Source organism: Portunus trituberculatus, chromosome 24, assembly GCF_017591435.1.
Source record: "Portunus trituberculatus isolate SZX2019 chromosome 24, ASM1759143v1, whole genome shotgun sequence".
Taxonomy (NCBI): Eukaryota; Metazoa; Arthropoda; class Malacostraca; order Decapoda; family Portunidae; genus Portunus; species Portunus trituberculatus.
Genome location: NC_059278.1, coordinates 18,960,603 through 18,976,988, shown reverse-complemented (window position 1 = coordinate 18,976,988; position 16,386 = coordinate 18,960,603). Strand labels below are relative to the sequence as shown.

Genomic DNA, 16,386 nt, shown 5'->3' with positions numbered 1-16,386 from the left:
CGGGACCTGCTGGCGCCCTGGACCCGTCTAACCACACACACACACACACAAAGGCGGCGTAACACTACACACTCTTAAGATAGTGTGCCCTAATTTCTGATCCACCACCCTTACGAAGAATATACTTTATTTCCTGTGGCTTGAAATAAGATATACCCCTTACTTTTCTTTATTAACAAAACAACAACAACGACTAGGTAGAACATCAAGAATTAGCAAACTATTCACACACAGCCTTGGAATGCACATTATTGCACACTATCACTGGCTCTCGTCTCGTCTTCTCCCCCTCTCGTCTCGCCTCGTTTAGTGAAGGAATGATGTAATGGTTTTGCAATAGAGAGCTCCTGGTAGTGGTGGTGGTGGTGGAGGTAGATGATGCCATAGTTATGCTCCTCAATGTACTTCTGCCTCACTTCCATTTTAGGACATGAAGTGAGTGAGTGAGAAATCGAGGTGGTCATGCCATCTTTATTTCTTTTTTTCTTTTATATATGTATTAATTTCGGTGTTTTAAAAATGTGTGAATATTGATTGGTTACCTTTTGTTGCTGATCTGAGAGAGAGAGAGAGAGAGAGAGAGAGAGAGAGAGACACTGGTATACAAATTGTGACATGGTGAACTATTGATCGTAATTACTAAGATGAAAAAAACGGGGACTACTAATGACCCCAAGTGAATCATTCTGTGTCTGGCTCGCTAATGAGGAAGTTGATCAATGTGGCATGAAGTGTGGGAAATGTCTTAAAATAGAGTATCATTATTATTACCACTATCATTATCATTATTATATCTGGGAAATGTATCATAGAATAGTGTTACTGTTATCATTAGCATTATTATTACCATTGTTATTACCATTACCACTGTTATCATTGTTTTATCTGCCTTTGCAGGGTGTTGGGGGACGCTGAAGAACTGTCCATCAGAAACATGTGTGGGAGAACCAAAGGGCAACAACAGTTACTTCTGCTGCTGCAAGGAGGACATGTGCAATTTAGGGCTGGAAGTGCTGCCAACCCTCCCTCCTCCAGACACAGGTGATTTTGCAAATTCTCTCTCTTCCTTCATCTTGTCTCTTGTCTCACCTCCTTTCCGCATTTCTCCATGCTTCGTGGACTTGCCTGAGCTAACTCTATGATAACTTTGGCATTTCAGAGGTTGAGAATGAAGAGGCAGTGAATAAGTCTTACCTATGGCTGTGGGCATTACTTATAGTGGCCTTTGTGTTATTGGGAACGTGTATTGTGGTGGGGACTCGGCATTGGAGAAAATCCAGCCCCCCTCCTCTGGTCCTGCCGCCCGAGGAACATCCAGCATCACCCTGTATTGATCTGGATTCTGTCAAGATTCTGGAGACTATAGGTAATGTGTGTCAGCTGTAATGGTTGGCCTGTCATTATTTCTTGCCCTAAAATGAATGTGAAAAAGAATAATTGGTTTAGGTTTTGTTTGGTTATGAATGTGTCATGTGTTTCCCTTTCTTAAAATTCATGAGAAGGTTAAAGTGTTGATACGATGGAATTGAATGAAATAGGGAGAAAATGGTTTTAATTTCAGTTTCAGTCAATTTTAGTGTTATTCTGAAGGTGTTTTTATATTTCATTCTTCAAACATTTCAACTCAGAAAGGTAAAGGAAGAAGAGAAGATGTAATATAGTGGAATGGAATTGAGAAAAATGGTTCCAGTCTAGTTTGTTTGAGTGATTTTGACAGCCCTTTCTTAAAACACTGCAGCTCATAGGAAGGTGAAGGAAGCTTTCCGTGTAGTGGTATTGTATCAAGAAAAATGGTTCCAGTCAAGATTTGTGTTTAGAATGTCTAGATAATCCTTTCTCAAAATAGTGCAGGTGACAGCAAGGCAAAGGCAACAGTTGATGAAGTGTTTTATTGGCCCCAGGAAGGGACTAACTCGACTTCTTCCTTGCAGGTCAAGGTCGGTTTGGCACAGCGTACCGAGCCATTGTAGATGAGGAGGAGGTGGCTGTGAAAATGTTCCCGCAGCACCATAAGTCTTCATATGTTAATGAGAAATATATATATTCTCTTCCTCTCATGGAACATTCCAATCTTCTGTCTTATCTTGGTGAGTGGTGGATGACAGGAAGCAGGTTTGGGTTCATTATGTACTAACCTTCTGATTATTTCCGTCAAAGCAATATATAGCCATTCACAGCACTGTTAGATCTCTTCATGCAGGAAAAGAGCTTACATCTACTGTGGTTTGTGATTAAGACTGTCAGTATCAGTTTCAATTTTTACAAGATATCCTATAGTTTTTAAATAGAAGAGGAAACGCCAGTACTAATTGTTTCATGGTTTAAAAAGGAGCTGAGCATCATTATTTATTTATGTATTTGGGTGGCAATCCCACACATGGCTTCCCCGATAAAGTGTCACACACTCCTTCAGACATTCACACACTTAGCTACACCCAAGGACACACACACACACACACACACACACACACACACACACACACACACACACACACACACACACACACACACACACACACACACACACACACACACACACACACACACACACACACACACACACTGTGGTCTCAGTCCTATCTGATGATCAGTCACTATGAGCTCTGAGCTCTTTCCGAAGGGGAAAGACTGGCTGGGTGACCAGCAGACGACCTTGGTGAATAACACACACACACGGTCACAGCTCAGTGGTTAGAGCACTGGCTTCACAAGCCAGAGGACCGGGGTTCGATTCCCCGGCCGGGTGGAGATATTTGGGTGTGTCTCCTTTCACGTGTAGCCCCTGTTCACCTAGCAGTGAGTAGGTACGGGATGTAAATCGAGGAGTTGTGACCTTGTTGTCCCAGTGTGTGGTGTGTGCCTGGTCTCAGGCCTATCTGAAGATCGGAAATAATGAGCTCTGAGCTCGTTCCGTAGGGTAACGTCTGGCTGTCTCGTCAGAGACTGCAGCAGATCAAACAGTGAATCACACACACACACACACACACACACACACACACACACACACACACACACACACACACACACACACACACACACACACACACACACACCTTCCTAACCTCATCATTTATTCTTCTATTTTTTCTTGCATTAACCAAACGTCTTTTCTTTTTCTTTTTCCTCTAAACGTAGATTTATTCCTGTCTTTCTCTAACCCCTGCTTCATTCTCTCTCTCTCTCTCTCTCTCTCTCTCTCTCTCTCTCTCTCTCTCTCTCTCTCTCTCTCTCTCTCTCTCTCTCTCTCTCTCTCTCTCTCTCATTGCCAAATGTCTTGTATTTCAGGAAGCGGTGAGCGTGTAGGACAAGATGGCAATATTTATTATGGGCTGGTGCTCTCTTACTGCCCTAAAGGTCGCCTCAGCACCTATCTCTCTGAAAACACCCTCACCTGGTCCACCTTCTGCAGTATTGCGTTGAGTGCCACACGGGGCCTTGCACACCTCCACTCAGAGATCAGAAAGGGAGGTAAGGGTAAGGCTTCCTCCAATTTACTGTTTTTTGTATTACTTTAATGAATTCATGCTGATATTTGTGTTTTATTGAAATGTCTGGTATATATATCACATCCGTTCTTGTATTGTGTCTATTAGATTATTTTCCAAGGTTACAGAGATGATTAGTGGGGTTTTCAAGAGTGTTTCTCCAGTTAATATTGGAGAAATCTTATCAGTCTGGCTCTAGGACCATAAATTTACCCTAAAAACTTGTGTAAATAAAAATAAAGTCTTTAGAAATAGTGAAGCACAGAAGTGTTTGAGAATATGAGCCTCAGTGTCTCGATGGGTGAGAAAAGTGCCACACATCTCCCTCTGTGTCTTGTAGCTGATGATGAAACCAGAATCATTCGTACAAGAAAGATGAAGTGAAACTGTGTCTTTTGAACCCGACGCCTTGAAGGGTGAGGAAAGCATTACATCTCATACTTGTGTACCCTGAGCTTTCACTAATAACAGCCTTCTCTCCAGACATCATCAAGCCGTGCATCTGCCACAGGGATTTCAACACTCGCAATCTGCTGCTCACGGAGAACATGTCATGCGTTGTGTCCGACTTGGGCTTTGCTATTCACACTCAAGGCTCCAAGTATTACATCAATGGAGAGGAGCAGCACGCCGAGACGTCATCGCTTACTGATGTGAGTCGCCCAGATGCTGCTGCACTTGCCTCAGGATTTGGAAATTATTCATGTGTATCATTCAAATTTCCATTATTATTATTATTATTATTATTATTATTATTATTATTATTATTATTATTATTTTTATTATTCTCTTAATGTATTTGTAGAGGTTGGTTTAAATTTTGTGTTATCTACAGATACATGGATCTCAGTGGACTTTTTTTGTACATGTATATATATCTCTCTCTCTCTCTCTCTCTCTCTCTCTCTCTCTCTCTCTCTCTCTCTCTCTCTCTCTCTCTCTCTCTCTCTCTCTCTCTCTCTCTCTCTCTTTCTTGTCTGTCACTCCCTCAGCAAGCATCATGTGGTGGTGGTGGTGGCTCCTCTTCCCCCCCGACCACCACCACCACCACAATTGATTAAAATCTTAACAGTGGTCTTGTTGTTTTAGGGCGTCCCAGTGTTTGCAGGATCTCTTATCACTGCTTTCTTCTCAGGTTGGAACATTAAGATACATGGCTCCTGAAGTGCTTGAAGGAGCAGTGAACCTGAGGGACTGTGAAGCAGCCTTGAAGCAGATAGACATCTACGCACTGGGCCTGGTGTTGTGGGAGTGTGCTGCCCGATGTCATGACCTCTATCAAGGCCTTCAGACTCCACCATACATGCTCCCCTTCCAGGCAGAAATTGGTGGGTTTTCTTTTGTGTTTGTTGGTTGGTGGGTTTTCCTGTGTGTTTGTGTATGATTCATTGCTCTTGTATGATTAAGTCTGTACACTCAATCACATTCTCTCTCTCCTCCTTTCCTTCCTCTCCTTTCTCTCCCTCTCTTCCTCCAGATTCAACTCATTTCTCATCCAGTTTGTGATCCCTTCTCTCACCAGGTCTGCATAAAATCTTTTCACCATTTCACTGTGATAGAAAACATTAACACCAGCATACAAAACACAAGCTATACTACTGAATACTAACACGCCTTGATGTTGATGGCAGGTCTCCACCCGACCTTTGAGCAAGTTCAGGTCCTGGTGGTGCGGAACAAAGCCCGGCCCTTGTTCCCCTCGGTGTGGAAAGACACCAACCCGGCAATACGCTTACTGAAGGAAACTATAGATGACTGCTGGGATTATGACGCCGAGGCGAGGCTCTCCGCCATGTGTGTGGAGGGACGACTGTCGGAGCTGCCCGCACTCTGGGACAGATATAAATGTAAGTGTCAAGATTAGGAGAGAATCATGTAGGATGTAACTGTTAAAATTATCTTTTAGTGTTTGATGACTGTTTTTGGCACTGTGGAGTGGCACCTCAGTGGGTCTTTTTTCATTATAATTTTGTTGCACATGGCCAGTGCCTTTCCTTCATGGAAAAAAAAAAAAGGAATTGTATTACTGTTGTGATCAGAAGTACAAAAAATATCTGATGTCGTATGTAAAGGAATATTTTAGTGTTTTTTACTTGCAAGTGGCATTGACAGAAACTATCATGTAGAGGGTTCAGTCACACCTTATCCAGTCATTGGTTTCCAGACACTTTACAGTGTACATAGGCCTCTCTGTAAAAAGTGTGTTAGACTATTAAATGGACTGCCACGTGTAGGCCTGTTGGCTTCTTGCAGCTTCTCTCATTTTCTTATGTTTGTATGTTGTTATTTGCTTTGAGTCACATGTGTTGGTTTGCTTGACTTGCAGCAAGCCTGGGCATCAGCGGTGTGAGTCCCACCATGAATCCCTTGATGAACCTCCCAATGAGTCAGCGGTCCGGGGAGATGATCAACGGCGGCAAGATCATCAGCAACGCCATCACGCCACGGGAGAAGGAGTCCAGCGTGTCTGAGGCCACCGTGGAGACCACCATCACTGGCTCTCCCTCAGAGCCTCCTGTGGATGTCTTCTTGGGTAAGAAAGGTACATTTTATGACACTGAGCACTCAATAATCCACCCTTTACATTCTAGGGCGTTGGAACCACTTGATATGACAAGCAGTTTTGTTGTTTATGATTCAAGATTTTGCTCACCAATGATTACCTATATTGTAATTTTTTTTTTCATATGTCAATATTGCCTTAGTAAAGCCTCAGTGTGTTTTTTTTTTTCAGTAATTACAAACAGCAAATTATTTATGGGCCATGTTAGATTGCTCTGTGTGCGTCATGGAAGTGTTGCTGAGGTGTTGCAGGTCTTTACAGTGTGTATAACATCATGGCAGCTGTGGTGTGGAGTGTGAAAATTACTGTCATTGCTTGTGGAACACTGAGTTATCTCAGTCCAACCCAACTGGCCCTTGAACAACAGTTATTTCTTAATATACTGTAGTCAGGACATGAATCCATATCATCTGGAGTTGCTGTGGTCACAATTCTTCCACTGTGTATCCTTGTAGTCCTTAGTACACATTAACCCTTATACCCTGTCATAACAGAAGGGAACAGTTTCTAGATATGTTGATAAAAAATGAGTAGCAAATGTTAGAAAATTTCCTGGAGTCCTTTAGTGTTTAATTAAATTATTTTGACAAATACTGGGACAATTATATATCATTAGAAAGCTTAGGAGTTACTCTTTGCTGTGGTATAATCATTACTGAACAAACATAACATATATGCACAAAAAAATCAAACAGTGGTAAAATAAGATTTAAAGTAAGGTAAATTTAGAAAGGTATTCTTTTATTTCTTTCAATTTTTTGCAAAAAAACACATCAGCAAAGTTTATGAATCACATATAATTTAAAAATAAGAAGTTTTCTTTTGACATATTGCATTCATTATGGATAATAAAGCAGGAAAGTAAGCAAAATGTTAAATAATGAAAATTCAACTTCATCATGGTCAGAAACAAGTGTCAACACATCCTCCTCAGTTGACTCCATCAAGCCAGCTTTACACAATCTTATCTAAAGCAATAATGAGATAAGAATAACAATTCCAATATTGTCATGCATCATAATATGTTTCTGAACTAATTACATATCCATGGAAATACATGTATATCTTATATCTCACCAAGAAATTGATAAAAAATGATAAAATATAGCACACTGACGTTAGTGTACTCACCATCCTAACACTTGGTGCCCTTACTCTTACACAAACACACCCTTGTAAAAGCTGATACATGATTGGCTAAGTATCCACTATCTTGAAAACAAAGGGCCAATGACAGGCCTTGATATATGACATAGCCTCAAGCATAAACAAACTGTGTGGCACAAAAGGAGCGTTGTATTTGAAAAGTGCCACGATTGTGCCTGACAGGGTCTAACGTAAGAGCCACGATCATGCCTCACGGGGTATAAGGGTTAATGTAAGGCACACATATTCAAAGTTGACAGATTCATTCATCATTAAGATGATATCTTTTAAGAAGAAAGTATCATGTTATGCATGGAATATTCTGCTGTAGGACAAAGTTTATGAATGTTAATTTGTCTAATTTTTTTTTTTTTTTTTTTTTTTCCAGCAAAGAACCAGCTGATCGGCACGCTTCAGCCCCCCATCCCCTCCATTCAGCCCCACCAGGGCCGCAATCCCTGCATAGAGCGCAACTTGATCCGAGAAATCCCACAAGAAATCAGTGTCTCAGGCAATATTCTTATAGATCCCTTGAAGTCCAATGATATCAATTCTATAAATACTATAAATGCTGCCAATCTGATAGATGTACAGCATGCTATAGAGTCCCATGGACTTACCAATGAGCAACTGATGCCCTTGTTGAATGGACACTCTAACACTGCCAATGTGGTGTCGCAGCCTCGTCCAACACTGCCTCCCCCGACCCTGGTCCCACCCATACCATATTTACAAAATGAGGTCCACTCAATTGACAATCAACCCAAGCGACAGAACACAGCCCTGCAGGAGGAGAACCACGACAACCGCAAGGCTTCTAAGGGCAGCTCCTGGCGGCGGTGGCGGAGTGCCTGGGAGGACCGGCTCAAGTCCCTCATTCCTCGGCGGCGCCACCACAACGGGGAGGATGAAGAGCGCCAGGAGATCCTCATCACCCCCACCAGCAGCAGCCTGTCTGAGCCGCCAACACCCCTGCCAGCAACACAATCAGTAGCAGTAACATCCCACCTTCCCCTACAAACTGAGGTGCTTCTAACGAACGGAGGCCCCCACACTGTGATCTCCCCAAATCATGCACTTAACTCCCAACACTCTTCATTTCCCAATTATACCACAGAGACTGAGATTGGTATTGCAAAGTTGCACTTCCAGAATGGATTTGCTCCCATCATTAGGTCAAGACAAGGATCAAAGGATAGTGGACTCAACAAATCCAGTGAGAATAGTGTAAGTTTTGTTGATAGTGATAATTCCTGTGAGAAATTAAAGAGACCAACGACGCTTATTCTCCCAGACAGGTCACACAAAGGTACAGTAAATAAGGCCGTCGAGGAAGAAACGAATCCTTCCGTTAATCCTGACGATGATAATGGCAAGGAAAATAAAGTGACAGATTCTGCCCCAGAGGTGGAAGAGTCCCCTCCTCTCAGAAAAGCCAAGCACCGTGTGAAGACTCCCAGAAGGCCCATGAACCCTCGTCTTTCATTGTATGATGACCGCATTATGGGGTGTGACGGAGAGCGGGGCATGCAGTCTGCCAAGGGCGGCGGCCACCTGGACGTGGGGCTCTCCCACTCCCTCCCTCTCCACATGAATGCTCTGGGTGGACAGCAGCAACCTTTCCTCACCACTAGTGTAGCTGTGTCATCAGCCTCCTCTCAAAACAACAGCACAGCTTCCCTGAGATGCTCCAAGTTAGCTAGTACAGTCAGCAGCAGCAGCAGTAGCAACAGCAGTGGCAGTAGCAGAGCAAGTAGTCGGGATGGTAGTCAGGGTTTACTGGGACAGGAGCTGACTTTCTCATGTACTCAACCAAATCCTCAAACAATTGGGGTTCTGTGAATATGATAAATGGAATTGTAATATTAAGAGTCATATGCTCCTGAAGGAGATCTCAACTTATAGCCAGGCTTGTATGAAGCTGGGGCGCTAAGTTTTCTGATATACATACTATGTCAGAAATGCAGTGATATATATATTCTCACAGGCATTGTTCCTGTAGAGAGAATGTGATTTAATTAAATATTCCAAATAAAGTGAACATTGTATTATGCTGCCAATGTATAAAATTGAAAAAAAATATATTTTGTGTTTTAAGACTTTAGATATTTTAGTTTTATGATTTACTCTATGATAGCAGCTTATGACTCAAGATTTTGTTAAGGTTCCATAAGCCCATTACTTTTTAGGTAACACATTATTTTCCACAGTTTGCAAGGAAGCAATGTTGACACCCAGTTTGTTAGTGAGACCATTGTTATGCAATATAATTTTTAATTTTGGCCTGTGGAAATGAACATCTGAGAATGATAATGTTGGACTTACAGATATACAAACTTGTTTAAAATTTTAATGCTTAGAGGGTGTAACCATTCTAGTCTGTGCATAATGATTTCTTGATGAGGCGGGGAGGTGAAGGGACCACTCAGTCAGGGCAGCGCGCAGTGCTAGGTGAGCAGGACACAACTTTCTATCTGCAGTATTAGGTCGCCTTGGTCATTGGGTGAATACGCTATGTTGTTACTACTCTGTATTTTAGATTGCCATCCAAATTTTAGTATTGTGTTTTATTGATTGTTGACATGTGAAATCTTAGTGTAACTTTGTAAAACCGACCTGTGGAAATAGCTTTCTGGCTACTTTAATTCCATTCAATTAGAGATTTTGTGCAATTTTTAATTATTTCCTATTTTCATAATAGTGGTAATGTGGATGAACACCAGGGGTGCCTGTTGACTTATTTCATGCTGCATAAACTGTTTTCCAATGTTTTGCTGTAAAATTTGGGGAAAATACTCAGTTACAACTATTAAAGACAGAGGTTTGTCATAATGAACTGAGTCATGAACAGACAAGCAGTGTACATGCATTACTTTGGATGAGAACACCGAGTTCATCTGCCTGTTCGAGTGTGAAGTGATGTGGAGAACAATAACATGGATGAAGTGGTGTCCAGCGTGGAGGATGGCAAAAGGTTCACTATTTGTCCAGCAGTATATGCACTGAAAAACAAAAAAAACTGGCTCTTAGGTGCAATTATAAGGCTTTGCCACAGACCATTGTGTCAAGTAATACTTTGTTCACTAGTGAAGTTACATAAAATCTGTTTATCATATTTGAACTCCAAGAAATAACGTGTTTTATGACAGAAAAAAAAGACGATCAAGTAAGCAACTGTCCTTGCAAAGATACTGTCCATCATGCTACTAAATATCCCTCTATTTTGTTATAGACAGAAGAGAAAAAAAAGTGTAGCAAAATTTCAAAGGGAAACAATGATCACTTCTGCATTTATTTGTAGTTAGATGAGAGGAGAATGCTAGTATAGAGCTCATCCCGACAACAACTAGACTTGCTGTGTGCTATTTTCATCAGTTTTGTTTTCAGTTTTGCATTTACACGACTGCCTGAAGAGTCTTGACCAGCCTCACTTGCCGGGTCTCTGCTATCTGCCAACTGTCTGCCATCTGCCGGGCCAGGGCATGTTGGCCAGATTGGATCACTCTTGCCTTTGTTTTTTTCTTGAATGTGCTACTCAATTTATCTTATTTTCACATTTATTTTAAGTGTTGATGAGCCCAGTTGCCTTGCTAGTGTAGGTTTTACCTCATTACTGTGCAGTATTACATAGTAATTGTTGACATTACATTCAGAAATTGTAAACATTTTCTGCTGTAATTTATAATTACATTTGTTACTGCATAAAGCCTTAAAGATTAAGAGATCTAACACATCTGAGCAAAACCAGATATCAGGTTTTGAAATTGTTCAATTACCAAAATATAAAGTTTTCTTATAGATGTAAGATTAATTTGCAAAGCAGGGAGACTATTATAGCAACAAACTGTATTAAATTGAGGAGTCCTTTCAGTTTAGGCAAGGTAATAGTGTTCCATTTGAAGACCTGTTTGAGTCCAAGTCTGACATCAGAAAAAAAAGTGTGCTTTAGAAATTAATCCAAAAGATGAGGCCCTTTCAAGGTAGTACGAGAATCAAAGTATTAGCTTGCTGAATTCGATGTTAAAAATTGAACCTCCCGCTAAATCCCATCATTAGAAATTCACAGTGATGTGTATAATGATTTGGTTGAGTCAGAACCTTGCTTGTATGTGACAAGCTGAGCTTAATGTGCATTGATGGTGGCGGCAGTGGTGGTGGTGGTGGTGGTGGTGGTAGTGGTCAGCTGGAGGTCTGCAGCCAAGTCATGCTGACCTGTGTTGCCTGAGAAAAGTACTTATCATGAAAGTGACCATTTGAGACATTGATGATTTTGATCAATGAATTCTGCCCAGAGAAAATCATGGAGAGTATTTGATAGAGAGAAGAGCCGTGTGATGTGGAGAGGAATGCTTTAATTGATTTGTCTAACTTTATCATTATTTGAAGTGATTCTATGAAAAAGTGAAACTACAAGCTGAGAATGGACAAGTAGTGCTTTATTCTGAATTAGTGTTTTTATTTCTGTTTACCAAAACACTCTGACATTCTTTGCACGACACTTAATGTTTCTGTGATAGCTTGTGAAATGCACTGAACCATTTTGTGAACGGAGAAAGCAAGCAGTAATCGGTGAGGTCTGGCTACTAAATACCTGCTGATTAGACTGCTGTGCATCAATTATGGTTTGAAAGGTGGAAAATCTCACCCAACATTATGTATTTTTTAATTGATATATGGGATTTTAGCTTCATTTGCATTATATATATATATATATATATATATATATATATATATATATATATATATATATATATATATATGTTTATATGTGTGTGTGTGTGTGTGTGTGCGTGTGCGTGTGCATGTGCGTGTGCGTATATATATATATATATATATATATATATATATATATATATATATATATATATATATATATATATATATATATATATATATATATATATATATATATATATATATATATATATATATATATATATATATATATATATATATATATATATATATATATATATATATATATATATATATATATATATATATATATATATATATATATATATATATATATATATATATATATATATATATATATATATATATATATATATATATTTTTTTGTCTTTAACAGTATATATTTTTTGTATATCCAGTTTACAAAGAGAGGCATATGCATGAAATTCCTGAAAGATCTCACTTACTAATCATATCTGTATCTTCTAAGTGTTCAGGAGGAACACGTCCGCTAAAAGAACAGAGGTTTTCATAGGAAACAAATGTTATTTGTTCTCATGAAAGATATAGTGTTCTGGGTTGGTGGGGTTTCTCTTTAACAAAGTGTTGCATAAAGGATTGAGAGATGGAGAAGCCAAAATGAGGGGAGAGTGTATTGCATAGGCATATATTTGTATATATATGTTGCAGTACTTGAAAATGATATATGTATTGACTTTGTGTGATAACCACCTAATGGTGCCATAGTGTGAATGTGGGCAGTAAATCATGAATGGGAGGAAGGGATGGGCTTCCATGAGCAACTATGACTGACTCTCCCGAGGCAGAACACTGCCACACCAGTGTTTTGCCAGGCTAAATTTGTATTCAGATTATGTTTTTAATAAACAGCATAGATTATATTTAAGAAAACAAAAATGTTTATTGACAAGCTCCTTTTTAACCAGACTAAAGACAACCCAGCAAGTAAGCGTGAGAACAGATGAGAGAGATTGACACTCTGATCACAGTCGCCCGGGAGCTGGCACAGCAACGTTGTCGCCAGTCACTGTCGGTGCAGGTGGCTACTGTTGTGTTAGGTCACGGTTAGAAAGCGACAAGGGTGTTGATCGAGAGATTTTGATTTAATGTACTATATTGTTCCAAATTTAGTTACTTTTGGCATTTGAGTTCCAAAAGTTGTGAACCTAATATGCTTTTGTCATTCATGTAGCTCTTGCTTGCTGTGAGCCCTGAACCCTGCAGACCACATGGTACGGACATTGTTCTGAACTACTGCCAGTCTTGAGTTTCAATGTGATACGTTTAGTATTGGCATGACACCAAAAAAATGTACCAGATGAAGATGCTTGTGAAGGCAAATGGAACTTATCTTACTGCAGTTTACTGATGGATTTCCAAGAATTATTTTATGAAAAATGATGAATCAAGATTAGAGATGGCGAGTTACATTTAAATATTGTTCAATAATGTAAGGCTTTGAAGTGTGTGCTCAGCTGAAATTAGCATGTTGAGATTTTATACTTTATTCCACAGAAATAAATTATGAATTCCAGGAAGATAGCCTGAGTAAAAATCACCACATGATAACCAAATCTCCAAGTTTTGACTGAGCAGTGATAATGTGATAGTAATCTTGATCACTGAAAATCTCATCCTAGATAACAGTTTGCATTGATGATTGACTTAATCCCAGTAGCCAAAGAGTACTATAGGGTTCATATTTAGTCATTTATTAATTTTAAAATACAATACCATTTTATAAAGTGGATTTAATGTAATTTCATTTGGAACCCTTGTATACAATCAAGAATTGCATTGCATATTTAGTTTCAAAGGTTTGGCAGCTTTATGCACTGAACATTTCTATATGTTGTAATGATAGATATGTTTTTCTTTGTTTATGTTGTATGTATTATGCCTGAATATTGAATTTGTTGTTCCTTCCTTGGCTGGAAGGAGTGCTTCATCATGTATAGTTTACAATGATTTCAGCATATGTTTAGGGTCCTGTTTCTGTACTTCCAGTCCATGTGGCATATTTGATTTCCTGCCTAGGATCACAGAGCTGGCATGTATAATGTGATCTTATGGTGTTGTGTTTGTTGTGGTGCATGGAGGTGTTCAGTGGGTGTGTGATGTGATATTGCGACTCCCAGACACCCAGCGTATACTCCTTCAACTTGTTCCCATGTAATAGGGTCACCATACCTTAGACTGTACATTGTTAAGGACTAAGTTTGATATTTAAATCATGTATCATTTAGATCATGTTCTTTGGCCCTTCATGAAGGAGCCACTGGCTGTGCCCACAATAGTGACACTAGTGTGTGAAACTTAGTAACCTGCATCATACTTTAACAATAAAACCATGTTTATTTTGAACTAATTTAACCAAATATCCCAGTATTTTACTGTATCAGTTCATCCAGGCAGCATGTGTTTCATGGAGCTAAGGTAGTTTCAGCAGTCAGTCTGGACCTAGACCTGTGAGGAAACTATGCAACTGTCGGTGTTGGCATTGAGAGAGCATGGAGGTGTCACATGTACTGTAGGGTGAAGCTTATATATCACTGGGAATAGAAGTTCGCTTTGTAGTATTGTTCATGTATACTCTTATCACTTCCTTCACCACTCCGTGCTGAAGGCGTCAGGGCTGTGATGGCCGCGTGGCCGACAGACTTGTTAACATTTCTTGGGTTTCGTCTGATGTCATTTACTTTTGGTTTGATCATGGAAAGACTGCACACACACACACACACACACACACACACACACACACACACACACACACACACACACACACACACACACACACACACACTACTGCCATGTGACTCGATATGTGTGGATAATATTGAATCATTTGTATAGGTTAAGCCAAGACAATGAAAAGAGAACAAATTGATTATAGTAAAAAGGATACTCTTATGTTATTAATTTTTGTAACTTTGTTTAGTATTAAAGCTTTCAGTTTTATCTCAATATGGGTAGTCTTAATTTATTGCTTAGGCAATTCTCGTAGCTTACTGCACCCTCACCAGCACTCATCTGCCTCATTGCTTAGACGTGGAATAACATCATCATTTTCAAGTGTGGCGATTCAGTTACAGGGACTCTAGATCAAACATTGCTCCAAACAGATAGTCTGCCTCTTATATCAAGCTTTTATATATATATATATATATATATATATATATATATATATATATATATATATATATATATATATATATATATATATATATATATATATATATATATATATATATATATATATATATATATATATATATATATATATATATATATATATATATATATATATATATATATATATATATATATATATATATATATATATATATATATATATATATATATATATATATATATATATATATATATATATATATATATATATATATATATATATATATATATATATATATATATATATATATATATATATATATATATATATATATATATATATATATATATATATATATATATATATATATATATATATATATATATATATATATATATATATATATATATATATATATATATATATATATATATATATATATATATATATATATATATATATATATATATATATATATATATATATATATATATATATATATATCAGTGTATTTACAATATGTAGCATATTAAGTAAATCTAACTGTCCAACATGAGTGCTATGATGACGTGACGCGACGTGTACATTATAGCTATTTATGTCCAGAACACAGGTGTTGAAGGCAACAGAAGGTGTGAGCACAGTGTATCGGAAGGCACGTATCATCTCAGTGGAACCATCAATACATCAGCCAATGTCCTCGGACGTGTGACTTATGCACCACTCAGAACCTGCTTAAGTCACTGACAAAATCTTCCACTGGTAATTCCTCGGTGTTTCATTACTATTGGCCTTGCTCGCTTATTTCCAGCCTATGTAAAAGAATAATTGAATAAATGAGACGAAATGCTATCGGCTTATTTTTGTGATACGAAGATCATGACCCATCAGACCCACTTCTCCAACCAACACTGTACCATTTTGTACTTAGCAATTATGTCCTCTCAGTACACACTCACCAACACACAAGAAGCGTTACTTAACATTTAGACTTATCAAAGAATTAACACAGGCTCTCTCGACGTGGGAACTGGTATAGTAGAAAGGTGTGGTGCAGGTAACATTGGCGCTGATTCCTTAAAATAGTGTTTATGGAGGACATGAGGGAGAGGGCAAGCGTAGCAGGAAAAGTAGTGGGGACAAAAATTATGCTATATCCCCCTCAGTGTGAGAAGTGGGGATGAGGTATGTCCCCCACGTCCCCCCCACAATCGACGCCCATGGCAGGTAAGCAAGAACGTGAAAACCCAACCTTGGTCATTGCAATCTGGAAGGAGAGAAAGACAAAAAGAAAAAAAAAAAAATGCTTAAGTATAAAAAAAGTAAATTATGTCGAGGGAAG

At 38.7% G+C, this 16,386-nt stretch overlaps 1 protein-coding gene and 1 long non-coding RNA gene across 6 annotated transcripts in view; one reads left to right on the top strand and one right to left on the bottom strand.

Moving 5' to 3' along the window:
- Nucleotides 1-9,276, top strand: part of LOC123508402 (bone morphogenetic protein receptor type-2-like) — a 66,555-nt gene extending 57,279 nt beyond the window's left edge. For 2 of the 5 annotated variants that reach the window (XM_045262142.1, XM_045262138.1), the window contains 9 exons: nt 898-1,041; nt 1,160-1,366; nt 1,932-2,087; nt 3,286-3,474; nt 3,969-4,138; nt 4,621-4,813; nt 5,117-5,332; nt 5,812-6,027; nt 7,583-9,276. In XM_045262142.1, coding sequence (XP_045118077.1) covers nt 898-1,041; nt 1,160-1,366; nt 1,932-2,087; nt 3,286-3,474; nt 3,969-4,138; nt 4,621-4,813; nt 5,117-5,332; nt 5,812-6,027; nt 7,583-9,036 — 2,945 coding nt within the window. In that variant the 3' untranslated portion in view covers nt 9,037-9,276. The remainder of the gene's footprint in view (nt 1-897; nt 1,042-1,159; nt 1,367-1,931; nt 2,088-3,285; nt 3,475-3,968; nt 4,139-4,620; nt 4,814-5,116; nt 5,333-5,811; nt 6,028-7,582) is intronic. The other 3 variants (XM_045262141.1, XM_045262139.1, XM_045262140.1) reach the window with 3 other exon arrangements.
- Nucleotides 3,022-15,079, bottom strand: LOC123508404. The gene is made up of 2 exons (XR_006675933.1): nt 14,639-15,079; nt 3,022-3,053 (listed from the first exon to the last, which is right to left on the bottom strand). It is a non-coding gene; the product is annotated as an uncharacterized LOC123508404 (long non-coding RNA).
- Nucleotides 15,080-16,386: the final 1,307 nt, after the last annotated feature.